Source organism: Trachinotus anak, unplaced genomic scaffold (assembly GCF_046630095.1).
Source record: "Trachinotus anak isolate AG129_WGS33_773 ecotype Australia unplaced genomic scaffold, CSIRO_AGI_Tana_v1 ptg000001l, whole genome shotgun sequence".
Lineage (NCBI taxonomy): Eukaryota > Metazoa > Chordata > Actinopteri > Carangiformes > Carangidae > Trachinotus > Trachinotus anak.
In genome coordinates, this window is record NW_027273852.1 from 21,462,501 (window position 1) to 21,490,019 (window position 27,519).

Sequence of the window (27,519 nt, forward strand, 5' to 3'; positions counted from 1 at the left end):
GAACAAAATGTGGTAATGTGGACTGAGAAACTCTGTCCTACACAACATATGGTTAGAACAGTTGGGAGGCTCCTCGGTGACACTTTCCACAACAGATTCTGAGATAATGTCATTGTTTCACTTTTCCCTCCTGAACAAACGTCTCAGTGTGACTTTATTGGCAACACAAATCCTTTGGAGCTTTGTGTCAGTGTATTTCATTATGAAGGAGAGAGCTAACAATCATTTTTATTATTGATTAATCTGTGTTATTTTTGGCTCATAAATTGCCAGAAAATTATGAAAAATGTTCATCACAACTGTCCAGAGCCCAAAGCAGTCCGACCAACAGTGCAAATCCTAAACCCATACAGAAATGTAATATATGACATATATCAACTATGATGTTGCCTTATATGTTACCTATAGGTAATATATTATCACATTTTTACATCCTGTGGATACATGATGATATACCACAGTTTATAACACAGTAAATTTTTTAAACATATATTAAAAATGGCATATTAATTAATTAATTAATATATTAATATATTTTATTAATACTTTTCATTTATATATGCAAGTGTATTAAAACTTATATATGTTTTTCCTCATTAATTTCTCAATAATTTTAAATGTCTTTCTTCCCATTCTGGGAAAGTGGTCTCAGACCTAAGAGTAGGGTCCAAAAGTCCATATATGAACAGGCTTTGGGATGGATATATATTTAGGTTATAAATGTCTACAATATAAGCATACATACATAAACACATATTTGTATGGGCTAGACATATATGTCAATTTATGAAATAGCTCCTATTTCCAATAGGTTGCACATATAATTTTATTATTAAAGTTTTTATTTTATAAGTACATATTTTCATATATGGAACATACATTACATTTGTGTATAGTAAGACATTTAATTTACAACCAAATCCTTACATTTGAGGACCCAAACAAAACTGAATGTTGTTGCATAAATTAAAATGATCTAAGTACTTGAGTAAAAATATGAGTAAAAATATAATATATTCCTCTGAATTGTTGGGAAAACAAAACTGTAAATAACTACAGTGGTTGAATAAATGATCATTCCACCATTGTATGTCAGTGGTAGGTCAGTCTGTCTGTGTGTGTGTGTGTGTGTGTGTGTGTTTGTGTGTGTTTGAGAATGTGTATGCACCTGGGAGGCATCTTTCCAACTGTAGCCTTTAATGGAGACATCACAGTATCTTCATCTGTAAGCTTGGAATCACCATCTCATAACTCCTAAAGTCCTAAAGCCTAGAACCAGAGGGATTGTAGTATGTAAGGAGGGATTGTGTTGTGGTTATGTGGTTTTGGCTCCCCCAAGATATTCTTAACCTGGACTGGATCTTTTTCTTTTTTTGCTGATACTGGGCCCTTCTTAAATGATCTGCCTCTTGGCAATGCTGCTAAAGCTACATCTACAGAAATGAAGTGGAATTTACAAAATGTGATTTGCTCTGTGACATATGATATTTCTTTTAATAAGCAGTAAACGCAGATCTAGAGATAGGTCTCTACACTTAATGTGTGTGTAGTTACATATAATACATGCTATTTAATTTCATCAGTCTGTGGGCCTCCTTCTTTGGCTTTCTAATTAATTTTTGAGTACCGCGAATTCCGCATGGTTAGTTAAAGAGGAAAGAGGAATGCTTTAGATTTCCAGGTTGTCGCACCAAATTATTAAAATTATGATTTGTCTCTTAGCCAATGGACAGACTCTACTGACTGATGTAGCTATGTAGCCAAATAGGGTGGATTACTCTGTTGAACATAGAGATGCAGGACCTTGCTTGACCACATTTGTGATGCAAACTGTTTTCGGTTGCTTGAAATATTGTTGTTTAGCTGAACTACTGGGTGTTAGCTTTTTCCAAATTAAGTTAACTTTGCCCCTTTTTCAATGCAATCTATGGTTTGCCCCAGAAACAGCGGTGAGCAATCAGTGGTGATTCTATAGTTTGGTGAGGCCTTTAGCAAAAATTGGCAGAGGTCATCTGCAATTTGCGTTCATCACAATTATGTAATAAATAATCTGATACCAACAAAAATGCACCCAATCTAAAGTTTTTTATTATTATTACAAATGTTCTCCTTTGTAGAATTTTCCAAATAATAATATAAAGTACATAAAAAACCAAATTTTCCAAATATAAAGAGCAAAAAAACCTAAATAAATAACTAAACTAACTTAATAAGGCCAGTGCTCATCAACACATAAAGGGACACAACACATACAGGAGGTTTCTAACTGAGCGGTGTTGGCAATTTAGAGATTTTCTTGATAGATTTGATGACTTTTAAAACCCTTTAGCTACTTTTTTCATAACAGCAGTAGAAGGAGTGAAGGAGCTCTCGTGTAGCTCTCTGGACTGGCGGGACAGAGTAGTAACATGTTCAGTCAACCTATCATCAGCAAGACAAAGACGTGAATGAGCTGTGAATGGGTGTACCTCATGACCAATCACAGATTACGGTTGTTTTTATTTTAAATGGGGCTCCTTTATGGAGGATTACTGAGATATCATTGCAAATCGTTCATTGGTTGTTTAAGGGATTTAGGGATGCATTTTGAGACATTGCTGTGGGGTAAAGTTTGTCAGCCCTCAGGGCCCCCCCAATGGCCTGTCTTGCCTTTTCACAAGCTGCACCTCTGCATATGTTTGTGACGCAAACTGTTTTTGGTTGCTTGAATGTTAGCCTTTTCCAAATTGAGCTAACCTTGGCTTTGTTTGCCCCCTTTTTATATACAATCTATGGTTTGCCCTAGAAACATTAGTAAACATTTAAAAGTGCATGGCGAAGCTTTGTTTGTCATCATATTAATTTTCTATAGGTTAGCAAGCGGTTTGCTTCTCAAGACAGGGTAGTCAACATTATATGATGTATGTTAAAACACCCATGCCTGTTGTTTCTCTGTAGACTCCTACACACCAGCATCTTTATACTGTTTTATCACATCTGCCCCTCAGTCTGGCTCATCTTGACTAATGCAACTACTTTGTCTGTCAGTTTTGCACATCCGATGTGTACTGCCTACTTGAGTTTGGAGCAATGGATTTAGTGTATTGTCTTCTACATAGTGAGAATGTTGACCTTTTGCCTTGGACAAGCAGCTTTAGCTCTTTTACAAGATTCTTGTTTTAACGCAAGTCAGCTGGAAACATTAATAAGTCAGCTGGGGTGTCAGTTGTCATTTCAGTGGGTGGAGTCGATAGTCATCACCTAGATATGAGAAGCTGCTTTGGTTTGCCTCTGTCTGAAATCAAGGACTCATTCTTTAAAAACTTGAAGTGGTAAATCCGCCATCAGCCTTAAAATCATTTTTAGTTATGTTTTAGTTGCTCTATTGGCCTGGGGTCATGGTTATTTATGGGCTGTTTGCACAAAAATCACGGTAGAACTTTCACCCCCTCCCCTACAATAATGAAGCCACTACTCCGGACTACTTGTTTTGGACGCTCTTCAAACTTGGCAAGGTTGTGATAGCTAATTCTGGACATCTCCCTGTTTCCCTGGGCAGAACAGAACCCACTCTCCCCTCCTTTCTTGTCAGAACTAAATATCTCTTTACCCACTTGAAGCAGGAACAGTGTGGCCTCTGTTTTCTGCCTTCTCACCACATGCACAGTTTCCCCATTCCACTGAGCCCTGAACATGGATTGCTGTCACTGATGTCAGGATGGAGGCTTTAGGATGACAGGACTGAGATCCCGAACTCAGGCTTGATGCACATAAAACCTTGAACATAACCTCACTCGGCTCCTTGTCCCAGACTGCATACTATTCCTCAAACTCATATGTATCTGAATGCGTTTTAACAGAGATAAGGTGGCTTTGCCTTCCAAAAAATCCCTCACTGTGCCAAATGGAAAATTTGACTTTCTTGGGGGAGGTTTACATGATGGAGCCTGGCCTTGTAGGTTTTTCTACAATAATCATTGAGTGAAGCAGTTTACTTTAATTGAGCAGAATTTTCATGGGTAATTCAGAATGAACAACTTTTTTGTATTCTGTGAATCTCTGCTGCCAACAGTGCTGCTTTTTTTTTTTTTTTTTTTTTTTAATTATTTTCTTGGGCTTTTTGTGCCTTTATGATAGATCAGTGGAGACTGACAGGAAAGGGGGTAGAGAGAGAGGGGAATAACATGCAGGAAAGAGTCGGACTGATCGGGAGTCGAACCGGTGACTGCCTGCTGAGAGCGTCTTGCGCTCACATGGTACACAACCTAACCACTCAACTACCGGGCCGCACCAACAGAGTTGCTTTTTTGTAATAAAAACAGAAAGGACCCAAGGTGACATTGGGAGTTTTGATTTGACACCTCAGCACTACAGTGGTACAAATGCTTGTTCTTTCTTGGGGATAAAGCAGGAGGTTAGACTGTTTCAGAAGGATACCAATAAAAGAAGAATGGCGCAGTTTAAAGTTGAGCACAATGGGGGTTTGTTTTTGTAATTATAGCTTGGTTTGAGTGGACGATGGGGTTGAGTCCAAACAATAGATCCAGGAAAGATACGGACCGTAACGGTTTGGGGTTTGTCGGTCATTATACTGGGACGAGATGGGGGGGATGGAGTAGACAGGAGGATCCAGCTGCTGTTTGTGAACACCCAGGGCACTATAAATCTAAGTCCAGGGCAGGTGAGGGTGAGCTGGAGGAGAGGAGGCCACGATGGCCCCTATGCTGCTTCCAGACCGCCTGATCTTGTTTAGGTATGCTTCAACCTACAGTACAGACAGGCAGGGAAGCAGGCAGGCATCTCACACACACGGATAAGCACTCAGTTTGCACGCTCACAATGCAATAATGAACTAGGTCATTCAGATACTATCTCCATATATTATCCTAAAAGCTCCATTATCTGAGGCAGCTGCCATTCGTAGCTACATATTGAACCACCAGTTTTCAACGCTTAAGCATGAGTCGCCAAAAGAGACACTAATTATGATGTGTAGTTCCCTTGTAATGAGGGATGTCCCTGTTTGCATAGCAATGCAGTTACCGCGGGGCTGTCCTCAGCTGGCTGCATAACAGGCAGATGACAATCAATAGACAATCATCTCCTCGCTGCACATAAAAAGCTTATAAGGTGGGAATGTCTGTGTAGTTCAGCTAGTGGTTAATCAGAGAACACAGAGCTGGCTGCAGACCCACAGCAGTTGGGGTAAAATAAGGTTTATTTAATTGGTCCTGGTATTTACGAGGCAGATTACTCCCATAAGCTCAGTTTTCCTTTTATCATCTAATTATGACTTACAAGGAAATTCTGGAATTTTTTTGTGGCCATATAGTAGCAGTGTCATGTTTGATCTAAATTGATGTAACTTGTTTTCACTTTATAAATCCCTTTACTGGGTTTAGGAGACAATACGATCACTCAACACAATATATTGTCTGTTTCTGAAGCCAGGATTTCCAAGCAGGCAAAGTCGGTAGCTATTCCAATGCCCCAAAACTCACATGTTCACTGCATGTAAACTGGTTTTGGTACTTTGATTAGTAGATAAGTAGTAGTAAAGGATTTGATTAGGAATTTGCAGCATTAATCTACAATATAATTTCTTTGGCCTCTTGGGGGCAGCAGAAAAAAAGATGTGAACACAACACTGACATATCATCACCGTTTTGAAAGAAGCTGAAAGTCTCTGTAGAGCCAAGAGGAACTACAAAGTCCCCTAATTATCTAGTTTTATGACTATGAATATCCGTTTATTTTAGACATAGACAATCGGTCCATTGTTAGTCAAATAAATTATCCCGGGAGCTTTAAGATGGGTCTTGCAGTAAGAGGTGATCCTGTGTTGGCTTGGGCAATAGCCAAATAGCCCCCACAAAGGAGAGAGTGGGGTGTTGTTGTTTTTTTGTTTTTTTCATGATACATAATTTTATTATTACATTTTATGTTTCAGGGTTTTTTTTTTTATAATATAGAATTATACTATAATATGTTTCAGGTATAAGCGGTGCTGCCACTAAACAGAAGTTCAAAGTTTTATTTGTCACATGCCAAGGTACATGTACAGTAAGCCAAGCAGTGGAATGAAGGTCAGACATAGCAGCAGGACGGTGTGTGCAAAACAGTAAAACTGCAAAAAAATCCTGATATTATTAAAAATATCACATATTATAGATATTCAATATGATCATTGCTTCTCGATAATATTGGGATATTAACAAATACCCCAATATTATCTACCCAAATCTAATCCTGTGGCCCCGTTTTGTAGGGGGTTCCTGTGTAAAAATGTTGTTTTATTACTTAGCTTTATAATGTGCTCATATGGTGCATATCTCCAACTAAAATCATGTTCTACAAATTAAACTGTAATGTTGAAAACCTGGAGCCAGGTAGTGTTATTCACATTCACAATGCATAGAGGGTGGTAGGTGAGGGTTTAAGGGCCCAACAGCAGGCTTAGCGCTCCCTCACGGGGTTTTCCAGCCCTTCCTCTACTTGTCCTCATTAATTTTGCTTTGTATGAGAAAGCTCATATTGATTTAATCTGTAAATGACACTATAGCCCACACTCAGGCTCTATCATAAATGAGTAATACCTAAGACCAACAAATAATGATGCTGATAGTAATACCAGCAGCAGAGATCGGGATAACAGTGGTCGTTGTAATGCCTGGCCAGGTACGGCTGGCAGGCCTGTAGGTGCTGATGGGTGCTGGCTGCTCCGAGAGAAGACCAGGCCATCTGCTATGTAAACCACGCAGCACATGTTCGACAGGCCAACGAAACATCTCGGGGAGTATTTATTTTAACAGGCCAAATGATACTTCTATTTCTCTCAAGAGGAATGTTAAGGTTAAATGATTCTCCTTAGAAAGAAAAATACAGGGGGTGGAATTTTGGGGGTTGTGTGGTTGAAAATGGAGGGATGGAGGAGGGGGGTGTATAATGGTTTCAAGTGAACTTGATGTATTCTGTGATTTTAGTTCAAATGAGGAAAAACTGGAGTTAAGTCAAACAGCTAAGGAAATGGATGCTTAAGTGGGAGCTTTGCAGGAATGCATAAATTAGTTAATATCTTCTCCTTTAACTCACTCCTGCTCAGGCGTGCAGTTTCTGCCACAGTAACTCAGGGCACAAGGCGACTGGCTTCACATCCACCCAGCAATGTAGCACAAAAATCTGGGCCCTGAGCATGTATGTGGCCCCTTTTAATACATTCATTGGGGCCTTACACAGAAAAATGATTACTGTATCACTGCATTTCATACTAAAAATGAGAAAATAAGACGTTGCAACATAAAAATACTGATAAAACCTTTTCAACTTAAAGCCGCAATCCAAATACGAAAAAGACAGCGCTTTTTTGTATAAAGTGCTTTTTTTTTTGTTAAAACTGAGAAGACAGGATCAGAGCTTGATATTACTCTCAAACCAATGAACTGGTCTTAATGTCATGAAGTAAGAAAGAAATAACTTTTCTCCTGCTGCTGATTTTTTCCTGCTAAATGTTGATGTTTGTTAGCACATTAATCAAACAAGAAACTGATCATATTAAACAGTTATTATTTGAGATACATCGTCACCACAAGCATCAAAGAGGAGAGGCTGTTATGTTATTTTAGATGCGAGAAATAATTTTTCAAATTTACTCAGCTAACAGTAATAGTTTACTTATAATGCTAAAAATGTAAAATTTACACTTTCCCTGTGTTTTATTTCATGTGTTGATCTCCATCAGAAGATATATTTATGGTTTTAAGAACCAAAAACAATCTCAGTGTAGTTTTACATCTCCTCTCTCAGGCTTCTCTCTGGAGCACTCGTAACAACAGGTCAGTCAGCCAATCAGAAGAGAGACTCTCAGAAAACAGTCAGCCAATGATTGGCTGACTGTTGTCTGAGTGATCTAATAAATATATAGCAGATTTCAGGCAAACACCAAATCCTGCAAGGTTGGATGGTGGATCCAGGTGGGCAGGGCTTAGGGCGTGGCTGAGAGCAGCAACTACTTTGTTGTGACATCACAAAGTTCCAGAAGTCCTGACGGCTGGTTTTAAGGCTCAGTTTCTGAATACAGGCTGTGTGCATTTCTCTGTGGACTGAGGCTTCGATACTTTCACAGTAATAATATAGAACCTAGACCTGCTTTATAATCAACACTGGACATGTACCTTTACACAATATGGGACAATATTGCATTTCAGAGAGATAACACAAATACCTCAAATTACAAAACATTGTACCAGTATCATCAGATACATGACTAAAACATGTCAGCTAGGATAACATAATCTACTCATTCTAAACTGCATTAATGCTAACATATTTCTCCATGTATGCACTTCTGAACAAAATAACATTTTGCAAAGCACTGGCAGGTAACTTGTAGTGTTTTATGCTATGCTTATTTTTAGTGTTTTTAGGCTTCTTCCTGTGATACTACAGAGACCTCATATTTGCATTTACATTTATTTTGATTGGACAGTACTACTGATGTTTCCTATATAAATAAATCAGCTTGCGCACAAACTACACAATGGAGTAACGAGTAGCTGGCAAACCAATCCAGCAGGCGAACTACCCAAGATCAACTTCTGGATATACACGCACTGGTTAACAATCATAATAATTAAAAAAAAAATCGTGTACCTTAAACCTCCATCATTACGCTCCATGACCCTATATGTATACACACCTCTTCCTAATTCACAACACATTGCCTGTTAGAAAACCTGCCTTGGCCAGCACCAAGCTCCCTCTTAACACGAACCCTATTGTCAAGAGGACAATAAAACTATGAAGCTGGAAAAAGGACATAAAAAAAAGAAAACTACATAAATGCATGTAAAAATATTCTGTGGGACTGGCAGAGGGCTTGTAGTCTTGAGAGAGCTTGTTGGGAGAGCGATTTGTTTTAATGAAAAAGTCATTCCTGGGGAGAGGAAAGAGCCTGGCTGCAGGCTGTTTGTGCATGGCTTAAGTTTCTCCTCTGTAATAAAAGCACCAGGACTTATGTGTCTACATGTGTGTGCAGTGTGTGGGTGTACAGGGGCAACCATGGAATAAAGGAGACAAAGTGAACAGCCAAGTCTGGAGACACACACACACGCAAACACACACACACACACACACACACACACACACACACACACACACACACACACACACACGCATCAAACAGTCAATCACTAAAATATATCCCTGGGAAGTTGTGTGGAGGTAGTTTCATCCACTAAAGGGGAGTGTGATATCTTTTCTACAGGACTTACAGTTGTTACCTCAGATGCACAAATGACTAACAGACAAAACATAAAGTCTACATACACAATATTGTTTTTTTTCATGAGTATCTCTTCATGTTCCCACTGATGAGTCCTGCTTGTCTTCTTCTTTTAGACTGTGATGGATCCAGACAGCAGGTGATGGAGCGGCCTGACAAGGAAACCCTCCTGCTACTGTTCCCCCCACAGCTCGCTGACCTTGAACCTCCACTGTACTAGAAACAGAGACACAGAGACACTCCTGCTCCCTCCAAATACAACTTGGGTGAGAGACTGTGAAAAACAGAAGGAAACCCTGACAATAACAGGCAACGTGACAAGTTTGGATCGAGCCTCAGGGTGGCCCGATCATGAAACCTTCCATTTCTGTGGGCCCCCCTTCTGGCCTGCTGCTGGTCCTGATGTGCTGCCCCCTGCTGGGCCTGGTCCAGTCTGCCAGCAGCAACAAAGCCAGTGACAACGCACACCCACACCTGGGGGAGTCTGACCCAGAGCGATGCATGAGGCACCACTTTGTGGAGACCATCACACACCCGATTTATAAGTGCAACTCCAAGGTAAAGCAGAAACAGACCCACACGACACACACACACACACACACTTCTTGTAAATCTGCCTTATTATAGTCAGTCACCCACTCATATTTGGTAACAAGTTGTTAAGGTAACACAGCCAGTCCTGATAAATTAATCAATTTATTACGCATATCAAAGAAACAGCTCATTCCAAACCAAGCCTCAAAGTTACCCCCCAAGTCCCGACCAATAAAAATCCCCCAACACCAACTGAAGAGTCTCACACATATTTCTCTCCTTTTACTAGTACTGCTCTTATCCCCTCGTCATTTAGATGAGTCACGCGTCGTTTCTCAGGGACCATGTATGTGTATATGTGTGTGCGCACCGTGCTGGACACGGGCCACGCTGCAGACATATTTTGCACCTCAGCTGGGACTCAGGTTTGGCTGAAGCGGACGTCTCCCCGTCAGCCTGCTCTCTGCTGCTGCTGCCAGGGTCTGAAGGGAGAGAGATGGGCTGAAGAAAGAACAAGATAAGTAGAGAGTTACCTAATGACTCGGAGGCATAGTGCTCGTTCTGTCTCTGTCTGAAGTGTCAGACAAGTTAGAGAGAGCCACTTTCCGTACAGAGACTAATGATCCAGTGACTCCTGCCAAACATGTGAAAGAGGCTTTCAGTTTCTCACTTTCCTTTTGTTGTTGTGCTGCGGTGCAGTTGTTCTCCTAGCACAAGCGATCAGTTCTTTAGTCTTTTTGTGATATTCTGAGTCTGACAGCACAGAGCAGGTGGCCAAACCACAGCTCAGCTCAGGCGAGGCAGGCCTGAACACACTTTCAGCATGAGCTGGGCTTTTGTTACAGGACACAGAGAAATGACGGGGATCCCAGCTGAGCAACTGTTCCACACCTCAGCATCTACCTGCACGAGAACTAGCTCACTGTCCACGTGTGTGCGTGTGTCTATGTGTGTGTATGTATTCAATTCAATTTCAATTCAATTTTATTTGTGTAGCGCCAAATCATAATATACATTATCTCAAGGCACTTTACAGGGTAAGGTCAAGACCTTACTTTGTTACAGAGAAAAACCCAACAGTTCCCACAAAGAGCAAGTGCTTGGCGACAGGGGGGAGGAAAAACTCCCTTTTAACAGGAAGAAACCTCCAACAGAACTGGGCTCAGGGTGGGCGGCCGTCTGCCTCGACCGGTTGGGTTTAGGAGAAGATAAAAAGAGGGGGAGGGGGAGGAGAGGGGAGAGAAGAGAGAGAGAGAGAGACCAGGAACAGCTGTGTAGGTAATGGTGTTACGTATGTGATGTTTGCTGGACTAAGTGTAGGTGTATCTAATAACTCTAATAACTCATTAAAAGAAATTAAATTTCTTTTCATAAGTAAATTGAAAATGTATAAACAAAAAAAGCTGAGTCGACTATGGTTGTGAAGGGAGACAAAAATAACCCTGGGGATGTCATCAGTCTTAGCTTAGCTGAACTTTGAGACGTAATCGATTACACTCTGGAGGGTGGTGTTAACAGACATGGGAATTTAGAAGGTGAAGGGGTCTGATGAAAGATGTTATTGAGTTGCATTATGGGATTTTTGGGCCACTAATGATTAAGTTCTGACAATTCTTTTTGACAATGTTTTTTTTTATCAAGGTCAACCTACTTCATCAACAGCTGGAGTTTGTTCAGCTCACACAGATTTGGCTCTTTCCTTTTTTTTGTCAGACTACTAATTTTGTGCAAATTTCATAATTAAGAACCAAACTTATGATTATTTTTACTATTGATTCATCATTTTTTTAGTCAGTAAAAGCAGCATCTTTAAATTTCCTGTTTCTTAAAAAAAGCTGGAAACAAAGAATTTTTAGCATTTGAGTTTGGTAAATGGCTCAAACAATTAATCGATTTTCAAACTGTCAGATTAATGTTATGTTAGTTGAGTAACTTACAAGGCTAGATTCCTAACCTTGTACTGTGAGCAGGAGCTCCAGGCCCTGAGGGGTCCCAGAAGCCACAGGTTTATCGCTCTTTGCTGGTTTGGATATTTGGATATTTTATGGTGCAGTGGTTAGCACTGTTGCCTCACAGCAAGAAGGTCCTGGGTTTGAACCTGGGGCCTTTTTGTGTGGTGTTTGTATGTGTGTTTGCCTGCGTGGTTGCTCCGGCTTCCTCCCGCAGTCCAAAGACATGCACATTAGGTTAATGGGTGACTCTAAATTGCCTGTAGGTGTGTGACCATGACTGGTTGTTTGTCTCTATATGTGAGCCCTGTGATAGAGTTGCGTCCTGTCCAGGGTGTACCCTGCCCTTGCCCAATGTCAGCTGGGATTGGCTCCAACCTCCCCATGACCCTGTAAGGATAAGTGGTATGGAAAATGAATGGATGGATGGATGAAAGCTAGTTTTAAGAAACAGGCATATTAAAGGGAGTTATAGTTGTCAACAAATACATTTATAAAAACTTTTATTTGCTTACAGTTAGATTACAGTGAGTGAATCATTCATTAAAGCGCCCATATTGTATAAAGGCAGGTTTGTTTTTTTGATAATAAAGCAGATCTAGGTTCTATATTAATACTGTGAAAGTATCAAAGCCTCAGTCCACAGAGAAATGCACACAGCCTGTATTCAGAAACTGAGTCAGCCAATCAGAAGAGAAGCTCAGAGCCTCTCTTCTGATTGGCTGACTGACCTGTTGTTACTAGAGCTCCAGAGAGAAGCCTGAGAGAGGAGATGTAAAACTACACTGAGATGGTTTTTGATCCTTAAAACCACAAATATATCTTCTTATGGAGATCAACACTTCAAAACAAAATACAGGGAAAGTGTAAAATATGTGACCTTTAAGTATTGTTTCAGCACAGCAGGACTGGTCTCAACAGATCATGGTAGACTGGGGGTCAGTGGAGGCCCACCACAAATTTTTGCCCTGGGGCCCCATGTAACTGATAAATTGTCTTCACATTGTCTGTGCAAAAAGAAACATGTTTCCTGGAAATAACACCTCTCACTCCTCCTCCTGATGTCACTGTGCTACAGTGTTTCCCCAAGATGCCACTTGCGAGTTCTTCTCTGGAACTTGCTTAGTAAATACATGTAGAGATGAATGAGCCTCCACTGTATCTACTTTTTTTTATTTAGCTGCTCATGAATGAAAGGAGGAACAGAAAAGGTGCCAGGAGGGAAGTGGAGAAGGAGAGGGGCGTCACGGAGGAGGAATTGTTGCCGTTTGACAGCCTGTTCCTCGGCTAGTACAAAGACAAATGGTCTTAAAGTGGCGACAACACTCCTGATGACTGTGTGGGTTGTATTTATGTGTGTGTTACCCTGTCATGGCCCCAGACAGGCTTTTGTCAAAGTGGGTACATGGGTGGCGACACACAGCAGCTGACAGAAAGACATGACACAGGAGTCTGTTTAGGGAGGTGACAGGAATGTAGTGACCCACAGAGGAATGCCAGTCGGACAGTCACAACACTAATAAGGCCAGCGTTTCGTGTGTGTGTGTGTGTTCGTGTGTGTGTGTGTGTGTGTGTGTGTGTGTGTGTGTGTGTGTGTGTGTGTGTGTGTGTGTGTGTGTTTGTGAGACATGTTTGCACAGGACACAAAACAGTAGATCACTGTGGATGAAAAAAATTCACGTGTAAACCTCGTGCATACGGCAGTGTGTGACCCTGAGCTCTGAGCTGCAGCAGGTGGAGGAATGTGTGACTGGTCTTGTTGCTATCTCTCAGTTTGCAGGTACAAGGCCAAGGCTGGGAGATGTAGGAGACACTCTGAGCCCAAACAGACAGTGTGCTTTCAGACCAGACTCAAACACTGCCTCATTGTACCCAGAGACCCCTTTTCTCATCCCTGACAGAGCCTGAAGGTCATGAGCAACCTGCGTGACTGATTTATCTGTGCCTTCTTTACTCTATGTTCCAGATGGTGCTGCTGGCGCGCTGCGAGGGCCACTGCAGCCACACCACCCGCTCTGACCCCCTCATCTCCTTCAGCTCGGTGCTCAAGCAACCTTTCAAGAGCACCTGCTCCTGCTGCCGGCCGCACACCTCGAAGCTGAAGGCAGTGAGGCTGCGCTGCGCTGGCGGGACTCGCATCACGGCCACTTACAGATACATCCTCGCCTGCAACTGTGAGGAATGCAGCTGAGTGGGGAGCAGCATCCTCCCAAACCATCAAGACTCTCAAGACCCAGCATTTTTCCTGGCCTCAGCCCTTAATCTAAAGCTATCCAGACAGTTTTGGTTGATTATTGGATCAGATAATTGCCCCAGCGGACAGCATCTCCAGATGCTTGTTGTTATCTTGGCAGTGACAGTTTGGAGCAATCGTACCACCCTCACACTGGCCTTTACATTGACCTGCAGCTCTCAGGACTCAGATAGAACACACTATACCCTCTATTATGTGCATTCAATCAGTACAAATCATAAGAAGCATATTTCTCCAGCACACAAGGCCAGACACCACAAACTGCTGCTCCCATGGGCCCTGTTGGAGACCCTCCTCACTGCGGAGACACACTGCACTCATCACAGGCCGTAATTCATAACATACAGGCTTGCGAACCGTAGTATGAGAGCTCATTACAAACAGCCGTCTTCCAGCTCTATAAAAACTCCACCATGCATATGACAACAAGACAACACGCCTCGTTAAAAAAGCGGCATGGAAAAGGCCAAGGCTCGACAAGAACACGCAGGTCCACATGAGCCCACACATGTGGTGGATCTCCAGAGGGGCACCTGCGCCGTGATTATTCGCCCAATAATGTTTTACACACTCCCCACAGACTTTCATCTGGCTGTGTAAAACGTGAGCAGCGCTGAGAGGAGAGCTCATCATGTGAACTATAAACATGTAGTGGCAGACAGCGTGAGAGAGAGATGAAAAGATACAGGTTTGGCCAGCCTCTGTGTGGTGGTGGTGTGGACTGTCAATCGACTGTTGAGGCTATCAGTGTTCATTTTAAGTGTAAACTATTCTGTTTGAGCCTTTGTGATGTTCCTGTCAGCATTATTGAAACTGTAGCTACTATCATGAAACTGCCGCTTCTGCCTGCCGTGTATAGTTATTAATGACATGTTCAGTGTTTCAACTTGGAGGAAACGTTCTGGTCAAAACATGAGTACATCTGTAAGCCTGCGTACTTTATCCTCATAGTCCGCAATAATGAAAAAAGAGCTTAAAACTCACCTGTAACTCATTCTGTGTGTGTACCAGGCTCAAACACCATTGTTCATCAGAGTTTTTGGTCGGTATATCAGAACTGATAAGTGAAGACCTCAGTCCCATTGTTCTAACTCATTAAAACTAAAAAAAACTTTATGGAAGCAAAGAACCTCAATCATAATTCAAATTTTATAAGCAACTGATAATCTGGTTTTTTTAATTAAACCCTCTTAATACATAATCTTAAATTTAAATCCCACTGAATTTTAATTTGAAACCCATCTGCCTGACTTCATGTGGTTTAAATTATCTTATTTCAAAATTGCATAAGGTTATTTCAAATTGTGCACATAGCAATAAATGAATTATAAATAATCAATTATACAATAATGGTTGCTTTAAACTACATTGTTTACATCCAAAATTCAAACCTGAACATCCAGGCTACCGAAGATAATCAATCAAGTATGAGTGAATAGATCAGGTCACAAACTGTCAGTCACGCAATCCAACAGAAAAAGTGAGATGTTACTGGAAATTTCACAGAAGGTAAATCAAACCATATAAATTCAGGTTTATAACAGCAGGAACTTTAACTAGCTGTGGGAGAGTGAACAGTTAGCAGTGACAGCGATATCAGTGGGATCAGGTTAAAATCAATAATACAAGATAAATACATTGTTTTGTGAAATCAGTTTAAATCATGCACAGGAGTGGTGGACTCCCACAGTTAAGCAGCTACTATTTAAAAAAAAACAAACTATTTTGGCACTTCTTTGCTTCCATAGAGTTTTAGCTTGTTATAGCAGCCAAAAATGTAGATATGAAGGTTGCTCCAATGTGAAATCATGGCCGTCTTATAACCAACCTCTTAGTTTCCAGACTTTAGTGCAACAAAGCTGAATGTAAGCGAAATGAAAATGGAGAAATATGAAAGAAATTGCAAGTTTGCGGTTGGTTGAGAGGTCAGAGAGACTCATGTCAGTGACTGACCCTGACATCTCCAAGGGCACGACACTGAATCCCATCATCTCCAGGGACAGTGCTCACCCTGTGCCTCGACTACGACGGAGAATAAAACCTGGATCAATGAAGTGTCCCTTTAAAAATCTTTTCAGATGTAAATGAATGTGTGACAGCCAGAAGTACAGAGCTCTACCACTGACACTGCAGACTCTTTATGCTTTTCACACATGCACCCTGAACAGTCATCTTTGTTGTGTTCAGAGCTGAAACGTTACCCTCCCCTGTGAAACAGCACAACATGCTGTTCTGCTCTGTGGACGGTTCAATCCCGACTACAACTGACAGTGCTGCCGGCTGCTTCACACGTGAGCCTAATAAAATCGTTTTCCCCCTCGACTCTGGAGATTAATCTGCCTTTCTCTGCTGTCTCCTCTCACTGCGTCTCTCCTTTATCAATACACACACACACACACACACACACACACACACACACACTAGTGGGGAGGAGGCATTTTGTGACATGAAGCAGGGATTATAATCATTTGGGGAACCAGTGTGACAGAATGGCAGGGGGGCAAGATAATGGGCTGTCAAGCTGATGCCGACTGCGCTCTGTCCTGTAGCAGAGACAAACGAAGGAGGTAAGTTCCAGACTTTCCAATTAAAGAAGCAAATACTATCATCAAATACATTTTGTCATCTTAGTCTGTTTCCAGGTGTGAGGCAGGCACATGTGGTCTTTTTATAGCCCTTCCCATCAGCAGACATCACACACAGCCATTCATCCTGTGATCCTAATCACAACCATCCAAGCGTTTCATAAAAATCATAGAAAAGAGGCATTTTATTGGACTGCACTGCACTGGAGGTGCCTCTTTATTGAAGCAGAGAAACTCACATCTGTGTGTTTAGCATTCCATTAAAATGCCAGACGTGAGACATGGACAACGGCCATGAGCTGAAGGCTCGACAAAATAACTATTCTCCAAGTTCTCAGCACATCACCAAAATATGAACACAATGATGACTGCTGTGCTGGAATTCTTAAACACTTAAATTATAGCTCCACTGTTTCTGAAATCTGACTTAAAACAATAATCAGTGTGTTTTTCCTTGCTGTAATCATCCCTCCTGCTCATAAAGAGCCCTCTCCAAAGCTATTTCAGTGTAATTTCAGTCCTTGATTCGTGTAAAAATATCTACCAAAGTTGGTCTGAAGTTAATAAACTTCCAACATACACTCATTTTAAATTCACTCTTTGTGTTACCATCCATCAAACTGCAACTCAGCATGAAAAACAAAGAGAGCAATTCATGCTGTAAATCAGTTTGAAGCAAAATTTTTATTTGTCAACAATTATAATGTCCTACACACATTTTGTTTTATTACATCTGATTGTTTGTTTTATCTGCTTACAATGAAATTATAGTGTCTTATAAATCATTCATTAAAGCTCCCTTATTGTATAAAGGTAGATGTCCATGTGTTTCTGATCATAAAGCAGGTCTAGGTTCTATATTAATACTGTGAAAGTATCAAAGCCTCAGTCCACAGAGAAATGCACACAGCCTGTATTCAGAAACTGAGCCTTAAAACCAGCCGTCAGGACTTCTGGAACTTTGTGATGTCACAACAAAACAGTCACTGTTCTCGGCCATGCTCCAAGCCCCGCCCACCTGGACCCACCATCCAACCTTGCAGTGTTGACTGTTTACCTGAAATCTGCTATATTTTTATTAGATCACTCAGAAAACAGTTAGCCAATCAGAAGAGAGGCTCAGAGCCTCAATGACCTGTTGTTACTAGAGCTACAGAAAGAAGCTTGAGAGAGATTTAAAATTACATTGAGATGGTGTGGGTGCTAAAAACAACAAATATATCTTCTTGAATATTAAACTAAAAAGACTGGAAAAGTGTTAAAAATGGGACCTTTATTATTCATACAATTTATAACTGCTAAATTGTTCAAAGGGTTGCCAATATATTAAACATAGAAATATAAACATGTAGAACAAATGAAAAATTAACAAACACATAAATAAATAAACAGGGAAACCAAAATCTAACTGTATTTTGATGCAAGAGGAAAGAAGGAATGTGAGTTCACATCAACTGGGTTTGAAGTTTATGTGTGTTTATGTACCGGTCTCAGGTTTTTGGAAAATGTAGGTCATGATGTGTGTTTTGCTGACAATGCTAAGGAGCAAACGGATCTACTGGAAAGTGTTTCTATGGACCTCAGCGACCACAGGGAAATATTTATTTTATACCACTTATTCACTCGTTACCCCCGTTCACATTTTCTTTTCTTCTAACTTGATTTTTTTTTCCACTGGAGGATTTTTTTTTTTTTTATTGTTGAAACTTTACAGACTGAGGTTGTTGATTTTTTTGTTTTTAGTCATCAAAGAGTTTTCATTTACTCTGAAGATATATTATTCATATTAGAGGAGATGGAAAACTTGCCTCTCTGCTGTTTCTGTGGAGTCCAGGCTGCTGCTGCCCTCTGCTGACAAGCCACAGCTCCACACACCTGCAGCTGGATTTAAAACAACCTCACTGTCTCCATACTCCATACCATCAGAATCACACAGTGAGGAAGAGCGCACAGTCTCTGCTAATGACAAAAACAGGACAGGTACACTGTTACTACACTCACATTGTGTGTTCTGTTGTGTGTTCTATGTCCTGCTGAGTCTTGGATTAAACCTAATACAGACACCTTTAGGTGTTCTCATGTTGGCCTGTAGCTATTCTAAACTCCAAACTTCACCTCCCACACACATTGTCGTGGAGACGTCTGCACCCTCCGTCTCATGTAGGTTACACTCCCTCATCTGTCCGTCAGTTTCCCTCAGACATCATTATCTCATCAGCCAATGGAAGCTGCAATTAACCTCCACAGCTGCACCTTATCACCTGACAGATTGTAACATGTAACAAGTGTGAAAACAAAGAGCAAGTGAGACTTGTGTATGTGTCAGTGTTATTAAGTCCAAATGACCAGGACCAAGTGCCATACCTGTGATTTAATAATAGCAGCACCATCTTATAATACCATAGATAGATGGTAGGCTAATCATTAGATGGATAGATGGTAATTATTTGAGCATATAACATTAAAAGTTAAAATCTGAACCTTTATGAGATAGCACAGGGCAGTGATAATGAGGCCAGATTCTTTGGGCCATAATAAAAATTATTACTTCCATTAATTTTGGAAATAATTAATTAATAAATTAATTAATTAATTCCATTTGTGGAGGATGAAATTGGGTTTTACATATGGATTAACAATATATGAAGAAATGTTTGACACATTTCACAGTTTATGTACATCAAGATATAAAAACATTGATGCTGAGCTTGTTTTATTGATATGTGAAGTGTATGTGATTGGGTTGATATTAATTTGGAAAATCTGAATAAAATCTTAAATGTAAAATTATGATGCATAATTTGAATTAATTCATATATCAAAACACTTGCTAACCTGATCCTCTGTATCTCATCAGTTCTTATTCTATAACATCTTTAATGTAAATTTAGAATCTGTTTCATTGGCCAAGTATATTTGTGCATACAAGGAATGTTCTGGAAGAGACACAGAGAAATACAGCAAAAACAACCACAACAAAGCTAAACACAGGTACTGGCTCCAGAGGACAGGTCCAAGGCTGAATTTCTTTCCCAGTATGACTGGAGCCAAAAGTGGTCTGGCTTTACAGAGATGGAGATAACTGCTAGGTGCAAATGGCTCCAGTTTGACTCAGACCTGTTTTTTTTCCTCCTCAATGTGTAAGTAACTTGATGGGTAGATCATGCTGGATGTTTGTTTTCATTAGTGACTGGCTACAGTAGGTATAATAACGTTAGCTAATTTGCTGTCACCAATATTGCTATCGCTAGCTGGCTTACTGCCAGTATTGCTGTGGAGCAATGCTAGCATGGGCTAATGGTTGTGGCTGGATTGTTTTTCGTTGACTTGTGTACACAGGGTAACTTTATTCAGTTGTGGTTCTTGTTTGTGTGTTGAGCGGCTGCTTTCACTGGGCTTCGTGGCAGCTTGCTGAGAACACGGAGGGAGGGGAGGTCTTAGATATGGTGGTCTAGTGCAACATATGGAGGGCATTATGATTGTTTTTAAGAACCTTTAAATAAATATTATTGACTGACATAACATCTGATACTATATCCATGTGAAGAGCAAACCACAGATAATTACTCTTGTGGATAAATTATCAGTGACATTCCAAATTTTGTACTGTATCACAGAAAATACAGTGCATCCGGAAAGTATTCACAGCACTTCACTTTTTCCACATTTTGTTATGTTACAGCCTGATTCCAAAATGGATTAAATTCATTTTTTACCTCAAAATTCTACACACAATACCCCATAAAGACAAAGTGAAAAAACTTTGCTTACAATTTTTGCAAATATATTAAAAATAAAAAACAAAAATATAACATGTACATAAGTATTCACAGCCTTTGCTCAATACTTTGTTGAAGCGCCTTTGGCAGCAATTACAGCCTCAAGTCTTTTTGAGTATGATGCTACAAGCTTGGCACACCTATTTCTGGGCAGTTTCTCCCATTCTTCTTTGCAGAACCTCTCAAGCTCCATCAGGTTGGGTGGGGAGCATCGGTGCACAGCCATTTTCAGATCTCTCCAGAGGTGTTCAATCGGGTTCAAGTCTGGGCTCTGGCTGGGCCACTCAAGGACATTCACAGAGTTGATCTGAAGCCACTCCTTTGTTATCTTGGCTGTGTGCTTAGGGTCATTGTCCTGTTGGAAGATGAACCTTCACCCCAGTCAGAGGTCCAGAGCGCTCTGGAGCAGGTTATCATCAAGGATGTCTCTGTACATTGCTGCATTCATCTTTCCTTTGACCCTGACTGGTCTCCCAGTTCCTGCTGCCGAAAAACATCCCCACAGAACGATGCTGCCACCACCATGCTTCACTGTAGGGATGGTATTGGCCAGGTGATGAGCGGTGCCTGGTTGCCTCCAGACATGATGCTTGGCATTCAGGCCAAAGAGTTCAATCTTTGTTTCATCAGACCAGAGAATTTTGTTTCTCATGGTCTGAGAGTCCTTCAGGTGCCTTTTGGCAAACTCCAGGCAGGCTGTCATGCGCCTTTTACTGAGGAGTGTCTTCCATCTGGCCACTCTACCATACAGGCCTGATTGGTGGAAGGCTGCAGAAATTATTGTTCTTCTCGAAGGTTCTCCTTTCTCTACAGAGCAACGCTGGAGCACTGTCAGAGTGACCATCAGGTTCTTGGTCACCTCCCTGACTTAGGCCATTCTGCCCCGAGCGCTCAGATTGGCCGGGCGGCCAGCTCTAGTCCTGGTGGTTCCAAACTTCTTCCATTTACAGATGATGGAGGCCACTGTGCTCATTAGGACCTTCAATGCTGCAGAAATTTTTCTGTACTCTTCCCCAGATCTGTGCCTTGATACCATCCTGTCTCTGAGGTCTACAGACAATTCCTTGGACTTCATGGCTTGGTTTGTGCTCTGACATGCACTGTCAACTATGGGACCTTATATAGACAGGTGTGTGCCTTTCCAAATTATGTCCAATCAACTGAATTTACCACAGGTGGACTCCAAAATGTGGAAAAAGTTAAGCGCTGTGAATACTTTCCGGATGCACTGTATATTTGCATTTATTAGCTATTTTTTGCCAAGTGAGTATAAACATGAACTCTTTAACTCAGCTCAAATTTACAAAGGGGGAAATCTGCCCTCCCCTCGATCCTACAACAGATTAAATGTGTAGTACCTCAAATTTGAGGTTGTACACTACACACACACGTATAAAGGGAAACAAATAAACAGGACCTTGAGAAAATATGGACCTATGTTTATATTCCTAAACCTCCCCACCACCACACACCACCACCACCAATGCAATGAGCAATGCTTAAAAAAAACTGTCCAGCATTTAACACAGGGCTGCTGTATTGGATTACATTAGATTGTACAGGTGTCAACTGGTAACTCATTGTATGTAATCACTTTACACTCTTACCTCCCCCTTCTTCCCCACTCTCTTCCACACGGCCCTATAGTCCCTGTGAGGACGGGGATGTGCTAGCGTGGGACTTTAGTAGCTTATTGCATAAATTAGATCAAAAGAGGATTAGGATTAGGTCAGATTAACCCTCTAGGGGGCCCTTCATTTAGTGTCAACCCACCTGAAAATCTGCAGTGGAAATATGTCATCTCGTAACATACCTTTTATACCTCTTGATCAGAGGCTCTGCAGAATATTTTACAAAGAACTAAAGAAGAAAACAAATATTTGCATAATAAATCAACCAGGCCCACTGCCTTGGTCCTAGGTTTGACTCTGCACCTGTGGCTCTTATTTATTTCTCAGTTTATCTTAAATTTAGAAAAAAAACTGAAAGTGTATCAACATGCAAAACGTTAGCTTTTGGATCTATGTTATCCAGGAGAGTGGGACCACAGTATCTCAATAACAGCTCATAAACTGAGCTGTACCACCAGATACTGGACTGCCACTCTGCTTTGCTGTTATGCTTCAACCAGCATTATAACACAAGTGTGTGAGGGCCATATGGCATGTGCAAAGATCAGCTCTTGACCACTTGTAGCCAACCAACCAACCAACCACAAGAGGGTGACATAAACTAAAGTATACAACTATAGCCAGCCCATGCCCAAGAGGATATTACTGTAAAATAACATGTCAGTCAGGTGCAAAGCCTTCGAGCTATTGTCTGCAGGCTTTCAAAGCAAGCGACTGTGTTCTGTTGTGTAGAGAACAAAAATTGACATATATCAAGTAGAAAGATCAAATGAATTCAGCTTGAGTTGAGATTGCAGAGCTGTTGTTTCTCAAAGTAAAGTTAATTATTATATTTGGGTTGAATTCAGGGTACAAATTATGAGTTGGACTGGGGGGTCTGAACCCCTTGATTAAGACTTGGCCCCCCTCCAAAAGAGGTAAAACCCCCCCCCCCAACAGTTTGGTGGGTTGGGACATTTATTCCTAGTTGTAATACTGTAATACTGTAATTCTAATATTAAAATATATTTCCCATTTTCATGCCTTTGACCCCCTTACATGGACTGTAACATGTGATCTGCCTGCCTCACTCCATCAGGGGCTCCGTCTTCTAGTCTCTGCTCCTGTGTGCCACACAGACAATTTTAGGTAAATGTAAGTTGCAGTAACTAACTATCCAGCTTGTTTAATACACATTTCCAACTTAGACTGTGTCAAGTATCTACAGATGACTGTTAGTGTTTACTAGTTTATTATTTTAGCTTTAAGTTACAGTTGAGCTCACTAATGACCGCCAGTTCTACATTTTTCCTTAAGTTACACTTGAGCTAACTAATGGTAGCAATCTGATAGTGTGCCCTTTCATTTCCAATGTTAACTTGACTTTTGTTACCAATATACAATGTCAAATATCCAACACTGCTGCTCAGTAATGAGCAGTCATGATATGTTTTAGCATAAACAGTTTATTATTCCATGTGGTGTGGTGGTTTAGTTCCTCTTTTAGCTTTAACATTAGTTTTTTTAAAATTGGTATCCTCTTTGTTTCACTCAGTAATTCAGGAGTTTTACCTGGTTGGTTAATCAAACAATATTAAAATACATGTGTGTCCAACACTTCAGTTCACTGAAGCATGTGCCTGCGGTGTTCTGTGTCCCCTTTCACCCTGGAGAAATAGTTGACGCCCCTGATTGTCATTGTATAACTCACACTCTGGTTGAACTGGGAGACTTCGACTGCAGCATAATTATGCCATGCCTTTTTTTGGAATCAAACTTGCAGAGGGTATTCTTGTAATACTTCATCGTCTCCATCTTTGTTGTGCAGCTCTGGTGATCAGAGGCACGCAGTGAGGCTTTTCCTGGCAAAGAAAAAAACAAGATGAGTTCGAGAGGATAAAGTCATGATTTAAAATATTTACAGCTGATCAAAGTTAGGTCATTTGATGTCTGCAGCCAACATGCAGCGCTCAGTTTAAGTGATAAGTTGAGACATTGAGTCAGGAGCGAAGTCCGTATCCTGAACTCTGCAGTGCTGCATATAAATCAGATAAAAAGTGACGTCTCTGCAGGTCCATGACACCTCATAATGCTCCGCGTTCACATGATAGAGCGCTGCTCTACTATCTGTGGGCGGAGTCTGCAGGGAGTGGGCTTGGCCGGAGCTTTTAATACAGATGCGCTCCTCTGTGCGCCCTGCGTTCAGCGGCGAGCGGACACGGCAGAGCAAGGGACAGAGACAGACCAGACAAGACAGCACCATGACTGCACCCAGCAACACCTACGATGTTATAGTAATCGGCGGAGGCATATCAGGTAGGTGCTATGTCAGAAAACTTTATTTTTCGCTCCGCACGGCAGTCAGTGAAGATAAATCGGATGAATCCAAAGCATCGCGCACCGCCTGCAGCCGTCTGATGCGCCTTGTATAAGGTGACCAGACAACTGTTGCACAGAAAGACCCGCTCGTCTGTTGTCGCTGAGGAAGTGGGTGCAAACGCTGTCCGGAGCCTGTCCACACTCTGTGGTCAGCTCACACTTTTATTTGACAGAATGGGGGTTTTAATTCTTCACCGTGTGCCATCCCGTTTCTCCGCCTTTACGTCTCTTCCGTGAGGCTGCCCCCCCACCCCCATCCTCCTTTCACCGCTGTATCTCCACCGCAGCGCCTGTTAAGTAACGGCTAATCAGTCAGAGCATACTATGTATTACATAAGAGGAAGCTGTGGGGTGTGTGTGTGTGTGTGTGTGTGTGTGTGTGTGTGTGTGTGTGTGTGTGTATGTGTATTAATATAATAATATTAATAAGAACAGAAATAATTGGAAGGAAGAGTAAGTGCTTGCAGGGAACTAGACTGTGCTTCGTGGTTTCTTGTGGAAATACCAAAGGTTCCACAGCTTCCTTTAAAGCACACTGTCTTGTTGGGTAAGACTTTATTTCGTGTGAAGAAGGGGAATAAAATAGGAAAATCCCCAAACAGAAATGTGTTTTATTTTGTTGGTCTCTGCTTTGCCTTTCATATGCCTTGCTGCATCACTGACTGTCATTGTACACCATCAATCATGCAAAACTCCACATATCGCTGTCATCTCATTAGAGAGCAGGATGTCATGTTGACAAAACAGTTTCTAATCTTCTGGTTGGAGCAGAATAAGAGGAGAGAGCTGGAGGTTTGACTGAATCTGAATCTGGATCATGACTGCTCCTGTGTGAGCAGTCAGACTTTGAGGTGCAAAGTGCAGCAGGAGGATTTCAATGACCGCTGGTGACTGAACCTCTGTCCTTTCAGCTCACCCCCCCCGCCCTGACCGCTGTCCTCTTTCTGTGAGACTGACAGGTCAATCGACTGCTCGCCTGCCTGCACGTCCGTCCGTCTGTTAGAGAGCGAAGAATTTAGGTCAGTGTCAGTTCAAATACCAGTCAAACCCCAAAACAAATGCTTCAGAAAAAAGTTAATGTAATAACACAGGCAGACAGAGGCAACCCCCCCCCCCCTCCACCACCACCACCACCACCACCACCCATCTGGTTGTCTTCCACCCTGCCTCTCCTCCCTTGTGTCGCATTAGAGTCTTGTAATTACACCATTTGTTTATACCGCTGCCCTTTACTGGCTTGCAATGAGGTTCACATATAACAATCACTGTCCAATCAAGGGGGGGGGAGGGAGTGTTCTTCTCTCTTTCCTCAGTGCGTCTCCATCGTCCACTCTCCTGAGATGTGTGTCTCCTCCTCTCTGCAAATGCAATTGTCAGTTTCCTGCCTGGCAGCCACCCAGCAGCAGGACTGCGACCCCCAGCACTTTCTGAGAAAACATTAAACACTTGTGACAGCCTGTTATCAAACCAGCAGCAGAGAGGATGCCTAGGAGGAGGAGGAGGAAGGGGGAGGAGAGACAGAGGAGCGGAAAACAGGAATAATAGGGAAGAGAAGGAGGGAACCACTTCCTCTTGTTTGGTCTCAGCAGCTGAGAATGTGGGAAATTTAAAGCAACAAAGAAATGAGGAGTGATGAGGAAAGATGAGACCATCTGAGAACTGAGGAAGGGAGAAAGGGAAATGAGTATTTGAAGGAAGCATAAACAGGGAACTTGACAAAGACTTACTGCTTCTGAGTTGACTAAAAATCACTGCCCAGCCCGATGCAGTTATCTCCAATAAACTGTGCAGTGGATGATTTAGAGAACTTGGCTGCACTTGCTGAGCCGTGGGCCTATAAACTCTGCTGGATTCCTCATTCTCACAGACCTTTACTCAGAGCAGTCGGCAGTAAAGTTAAATGACTATAAAATTACAACACGCTCTCTGGAGGATGTTTCCCACATCTGCTTTGCCAAATTACTGGAGGCAGGACCACATTTGTGGAACAAATGTATTAGTTAAAGGAATTCTGGTTTTCTTTTGTTATAACTTGGGTTTTGTTTTTGTTGCTCTGGCCATCGGTTGTGAACAGGGAGCCGCAGTGAAACTGGAAGTAAGAAAACCTCAATAGAAATCACTGACAGTTGCAAATAACAAATGCTGATAACAAAAAATCCACAACAGTATGTTGTGTGGCTTGTCTCATATGTTTAGAGAAGGACTGTAGATATCTAATATTGTTGTGTATTCAATCATGTTTTTCATGGCCTTTGATGAACACCATCTACATTTATGTACATTTACATTCACTCATCTGGCAGACGCTTTTCAAAGTGACTCACAAGTGAGGGAGGATACTAAAGCCTCAGTGCAGTAGGAGGCCTTGGTGTAAGTACAAAAGAACTACATCTTTTTAATAAATGCAAGGAGATCAGGTGAAGAAGTCAGAGTGCACAGCAAGAGCTAGTTAGACATGTTTGGTTGGTAGAGGTGTTAGGAGAGTCTTGGAATAGATTCTTGAAGATAGGGAGGGACGCTCTGCTCTGATAAGCTTCAGTAGCTTGTTTCACCATCAGGGAACCACAGACCAGAGCAGTCTGGACTGAGACTGTCTTATTTACAGGGATGACAAGATATTCATTTAAGGAACACAGTGGCCGAGAAGGAGTTTAACACTGTATGATTGAGTTCAACTAGATGGTGCAGACCCAGAAGTCCCTCTGAAGGCACCATTAGTGATTTGATTCGGGTGGCCATGGGCAGACAGTGGAGGTCGATGAGAATGACGTGTGCCTTTTTGGGCTGTTTGAAGACCAGACAGGCTTCCAGAAGGGCATGACAGTTGTTGAGGTGAGAGATAACCAGCCTGGACCAATAGCTGGCTGGCACACTGAGTCAAGCAGGGTGGCGTAGTGAGTTATTTCCCATAAGACCCAGATATTTGACATCCAAACATCACATCGGTTCAGACATTTCTGTAATAACAGCAGGAGGTAAGAGGTTTTAAACAGTACAAATTACAGCTAGAAATATTTAAAAATGACTTAAGAGCATCGGTGAGTTTGATTGATATTGAAACCAAGTTATGATGATGTAAGCACCCGCACTGCCACAGTTTAATGTGCTCTGTTGTTGTTTTTTTCCAAGCTAAAGTAATTGTTGTTTAATTTAGTTAAAGCTTCAAATCC

At 41.5% G+C, this 27,519-nt stretch overlaps 2 protein-coding genes across 3 annotated transcripts in view; both read left to right on the top strand.

The window, feature by feature from the left end:
- The window catches only part of ndp (norrin cystine knot growth factor NDP), a 20,582-nt gene extending 4,264 nt beyond the window's left edge, over positions 1-16,318 (top strand). For both annotated transcript variants that reach the window (XM_071484304.1, XM_071484301.1), the window contains exons 2-3: positions 9,376-9,817; positions 13,709-16,318. In XM_071484304.1, coding sequence (XP_071340405.1) covers positions 9,611-9,817; positions 13,709-13,933 — 432 coding nt within the window. In that variant the 5' untranslated portion in view covers positions 9,376-9,610 and the 3' untranslated portion in view covers positions 13,934-16,318. The remainder of the gene's footprint in view (positions 1-9,375; positions 9,818-13,708) is intronic.
- Positions 16,319-24,144: 7,826 nt separating this feature from the next.
- The window catches only part of mao (monoamine oxidase), a 42,944-nt gene continuing 39,569 nt past the window's right edge, over positions 24,145-27,519 (top strand). The window contains exon 1 of the mRNA XM_071484318.1: positions 24,145-24,286. Coding sequence (XP_071340419.1) covers positions 24,148-24,286 — 139 coding nt within the window. The 5' untranslated portion in view covers positions 24,145-24,147. The remainder of the gene's footprint in view (positions 24,287-27,519) is intronic.